Source organism: Terrapene carolina, unplaced genomic scaffold (assembly GCF_002925995.2).
Source record: "Terrapene carolina triunguis isolate 2854851 unplaced genomic scaffold, T_m_triunguis-2.0 Scaffold33600, whole genome shotgun sequence".
Classification (NCBI taxonomy): domain Eukaryota; kingdom Metazoa; phylum Chordata; order Testudines; family Emydidae; genus Terrapene; species Terrapene triunguis.
Window position 1 is genome coordinate 1 of NW_020697951.1, and position 4,576 is coordinate 4,576.

The 4,576-nt window shown below is 67.3% G+C and overlaps 1 protein-coding gene across 1 annotated transcript in view; it reads right to left on the reverse strand.

Annotated features, from left to right (window-relative positions):
• Positions 1-240: 240 nt before the first annotated feature.
• The window catches only part of LOC113409477 (apoptotic chromatin condensation inducer in the nucleus-like), a gene marked incomplete at its 3' end in the record, with an annotated part of 10,889 nt that continues 6,553 nt past the window's right edge, over positions 241-4,576 (reverse strand). The window contains exons 5-6 of the mRNA XM_029914208.1: positions 2,468-4,051; positions 241-405 (exon numbers count right to left, since the gene is read on the reverse strand). Coding sequence (XP_029770068.1) covers positions 241-405; positions 2,468-4,051 — 1,749 coding nt within the window. The remainder of the gene's footprint in view (positions 406-2,467; positions 4,052-4,576) is intronic.

The following is a 4,576-nucleotide window of genomic DNA, read 5'->3' on the forward strand; positions in this document are numbered from 1 at the left end:
GGGTCCCCCGTGGGCTCTGCCCTGGCTGGGCCCCCCGGGGTCTCTGAGCCGCCCTGTGGGGAGAGGCAGTGGAGGGGCCTGTGTTAGAGGGGACCCATTCCCGCCCCCCAGCCTGTCCCCCATCTGGCCCTGGGGCCGAATCGGGGCCAGCGCTCCCTGGAGAGGAAAAGCCCCATGCCCCATTTCCCCCCATAGGTCACGGCCCGGTACCCCATTCCACGCCCCGTGCCCCTCTCATACCTGCTGTGACAACGGGCTGTGCCAGTGCCCGTGGCTGGGGCGTCTCTGGGGGGCCGGTCTGCCCTCTGCCATGGGACTCTCCGGCGCCTCCTGCTGTCCTGCTGGGGAGGGCTCTTTGGTGCGTGGGGAGCTGGGGCCGGCCTGCGAGGTGTCAGGGCTGCGCGACTGGGGCGTCCAGATAAACAGACAGAGCTTTAGTGAGGCATCGACCCCAGCTGCCCCCTGCCCCCAGGTGAGATCTGGAACGGGGGGAGGAGACCTAGAGCCAGATCTAGAGTATGGACCTGATGGGGAGCAGGAGTCTGGCTCCTTGGTCAGGATCTAGAACTGCCAGCTGGATCTGGAACCAGGGTGTAGGGTTTGGAGAGGGATGGGGTCTGAACAGAATTGGGAGCAGGTGGGGGGGGGGTCCTCAGGGTCTAGAACATCACAGGCCCTGGAACCTAAGAACTGGATCTCTCTTGCCCAGCACCCTGCATCTGACTGGCCAGAAAAGGGCAATCATTAAGCGAGCCACCCAGCTCCTGGCAGCCTGAGCTTTGGGGCCACCCGGCGCAGGGGGCTGCGTCCCTAACCAGCTTGGCTAATAGCCATCGCTGGACCTGGCCTCCAGGAACATGACTCATTGTGTGTCAAACCCTCTTCTACTTCTGGCCTCAGCCCATCCACAGGTTAACGGAAATCCTGCCTGCTGGAAACCTGCTGCATGAGCCCCCCGGTTTGGGTGCCCCAGTCACTGTCTCCACCCCAGCCAGGAGTTTACAGCCCTGCCGTGGCCCAGCGGTCGCCCCTTCTCCCCGCTGAGCAGGCCCAGGCTTTGCCGCCTCTCCCACAGCCTGGGTCTGGCCTTTCTCCCAGTGCCTAGAGCTCTTGGAGCCGGGAGGCAGCTCTGCGTGCGGCAGGCCAGGGGTGGGCACTGGGCACCAGGGATCAGACAGGGGCAGGGTGAGATTTCCTATCTCGGTCTCTCTCCTAACGCGCTGGGAGCTTTCTCGAGGGCGGCCGCAGAGCAAGCGGCTGTTTGCCGGGAGCGAGCCGCGGCTCCGAGATCTCTTGCATGGGCCCGGCGCTGCGCGGGCAGAGCCAGGATTGGGGTTCCCAGGTTGCGCCACCTGACCCAGTAGAGCCCTTCCCCCTGCCCCCACTCACTGGGCTACGAGCCCTTGGGGAGGGAGCTTGGCCCAGGCTTGCCGCCCCTCCCCGCACATGGATCCAGGGGCTGCCCCTTGGGATCACCAGAGCCTGGCGAGACAGATTTCCCTTCCTGCAGCCCGTGGGGCCCAGCTCGGCAGCCGAGGCCAGTTCCCTAGCACAGAGCCCTGGGCCTGGGGCATTACGCCGGGTTTTCATCACTGTGCGCCACGTCCTCAGCCCCGTCACCCCCAGAGAGCGGCTGGGAAGGGAGATGGGAATCGACCCGTGGCCGGGCAGCGAGGAGCGATGCCGAGAGCGTGTCTCTGCCATGGCCTTGGGTTCCCTTCGTGCCAGACTCCCTGCTTCCGATGGACTTCCAGCCACTCCTGCTGTGACACCGGGGCTCTCTTGAAAGCTGCTCCTGTGGCCCTGCCGGGGGTCAGCTCCTCTCTGAGTCCCGTTTGGCCTGTCCCCGCCTCCTCCCCTGACTATTTGTAATTTGGGGGAATATCTGCAATTTGAGCCTCCCTGACTCTCCCTGCAGTTTGCAGGCATTTCACCCTGGTCCTCTGAATTTCTGGGTCACCAGCAGCCTCAATTGGTATCAATCCCTTTCTGAATGTAGATACTACTGGGGGGGCGCCCCCCCGCGATGTTCAATTTCTCTGTTATGGTCACTAATAGCCAGCGCCAGAGGCAGGATCTGCATGGATTCTGGAACAGAGGCCTGCAGGGTCTGGGGCTTGGCTAGAATCTAGAATGCCCATCTGCACCTGAAGCGAGCCCAGCACCCCAGGAAGGGGAGCAGGAATGGGGCCCAGAACTAGATTATGGAGGGACGGGGCACCTTTTGGGTCTATAAGAGGCGGTTGCAACCTAGAACACCAAGACTGGGTCTGGAACAGGCCTAGCCCTCCAGAACATGGCTCTGGCACAGGGTGGAGTTCTAGATTGCACAGCGAGCAGGAGCTGGTGGGAGGATCTAGAACACCAAGACTGGGTCTGGAACAGGCCTAGCCCTCCAGAACATGCCTCTAGCATAGGGTGGGGTTCTAGATCACACAGAGAGCAGGGCAGGTGGCTTGGGGCTCACCTTTCTGCTGCTGCTGCTGCTGGAGCGCGAGGCCTGGCGCTTCCTGGTGGGCGACTCGGAGCGGCTGGAGCGGGATCCGGAGGAAGTGGAGTCTGAGTCGGAGTCTGAGTCGGACCCGCCCCTCCGCCGGCGCTGGGGGGGAGGGGAAGGTGATGCTGGGTGGGTCCCCGGCGGCCTTTTCTGACTGGGGGGGGCCTCCTTGGTCAGCAGTGGGGGAGGGGGCTCATCCTCCCCAGGGGGGGCCATCGGTGCCTCCCCTTCTGACAGCTGGGGAGGGGCTGGGGAGCTGGCGATGACAGACGGCCCCCCTTCCTGTGAGATCTCAGGGGGCTCCTCTGCCTCCTCCTGGGGGGCCCCCTTGTCTTCCTGGAGCCCAGCCGCTCCCTTCTTCTCCGGAGAATCCTCCAGAGGGGCAGCCGTTGGGCTGGGCTGCCCCTTCTCCTGGTGGGCCGGCAGGCGGGGCTCCCCCTTTGCCTGGGGGGCCGGCGGACTGGGCTCCCCCTTCTCATGGGGGGCTGGCGGGCTGGGCTCCCCCTTTGCCTGGTGGGCCGGCGGGCTGGCCTCCCCCTTCTCATGGGGGGCTGGCAGGCTGGGCTCCCCCTTTGCCTGGTGGGCCGGCGGGCTGGGCTCCCCCTTTGCCTGGGGGGCTGGCGGGCTGGGCTCCCCCTTCTCGTGGGGGGCTGGCAGGCTAGGCTCCCCCTTTGCCTGGGGGGCTGTTGGGCTGGACTTCCCCTTCTTGTAGGGGGCTGGCAGGCTGGGCTCCCCCTTCTCGTGAGGGGCCGTCGGGCTGGACTCCCCCTTCTTGTGGGGGGCTGGCAGGCTGGGCTCCCCCTTCTCGTGGGGCGCTGGCAGACTGGGCTCCTCCTTTTTCTGGGGGGCCATTGGGCTGGGCTCTCCCTTTTCCTGGGCGTCTGGCAGGCTGGGCTCCCCCTTCTCCTGGGGGGCAGGTGGACTGGGCTCCCCCTTCTCCTGGGGAGCCGGTGGACTGGGCTTCCCCTTCTCCTGGGGGGCTGGAGTCACAGCTGTCCCACTTCCCTGGGGTTCCGAGGGCCTGGTCACCCCCCTTTCCTGGGGCTCCGGAGCTCTGGGCCCCTCTGTGCCCTGGGGTGCCAGGGCCTGGGCTGACCCCCTTCCTTGGGGCCCTGGTGATCTGGGGACCCCCATTCCCTGGGCCTCAGGCCCCCCCACTTCTTCGGGTGCCAGAGATCTGCCCCCCTCCACTTCCTGGGGTGCTGGGGATCTGGGCACTCCTGTCTGTTGGGGTGCTGGGGCCATGAGCCCCCCCTTCTCCTGACGGGACCCCCTGATTTCCTGGGGTGAGCTGCTCGCCTGAGGGCCTGGGGCCCAGGCTTCCCCCATCCTCCGGGAAGCCTCCTTCCCCTCCGGAGCCTTTGCTTCCTCCTCCTCTTCGTCCTCCTCGTCTTCGTCCTCCTCCTCTTCCTCCTCCTCCTCTTCCTCCTCCTCGTCGTCTTCCTCCTCCAGCTTCAGGGTGGGCCGTGGCACGCTCCTCCGGCCCCTAGGGGGCACCTCCCGCTCCTCCGGCCCCACGGCCTGGGTGCCCTCCGGGGGCTTGGCGGCTCTGGCCTGGGAGAGAAGGGGAGCAGCTGAGAGAGGGCGCTCCCTGTTGCCCCCCCCGCAGCTCAGCGCCCCCTGTCCCTCCCCACCAGCACTGTGCCCCCTGTCCCCCTCCAGCCCGGCGCCCCCTGTCCTCTCCCCACTCCTCGCAGCCCAGCGCCCCCTGGTGAGCCCCCGCCCGGCTCCCTGCAGCCCAGCGCCCCCTAATGAGCCCCTGCTCCCTGTAGCCCGGCGCCCCCTGGTGAGCCCCCGCTTCCTGCAGCCCGGCGCCCTCTGGTGAGCCCCTGCTCCCTGCAGCCCAGCACCCCCTAATGAGCCCCTGCTCCCTGCAGCCCGGCACCCCCTAGTGAGCCCCTGCTCCCTGCAGCCCAGCGCCCCCTAGTGAGCCCCTGCTCCCTGCAGCCCGGCGCCCCCTAGTGAGCCCCCGCTCCCTGCAGCCCGGCGCCCCCTAGTGAGCCCCCGCTTCCTGCAGCCCGGCGCCCCCTAGTGAGCCCCTGCTCCCTGCAGCCCGGCGCCCCCTGGTGAGCCCCCGCT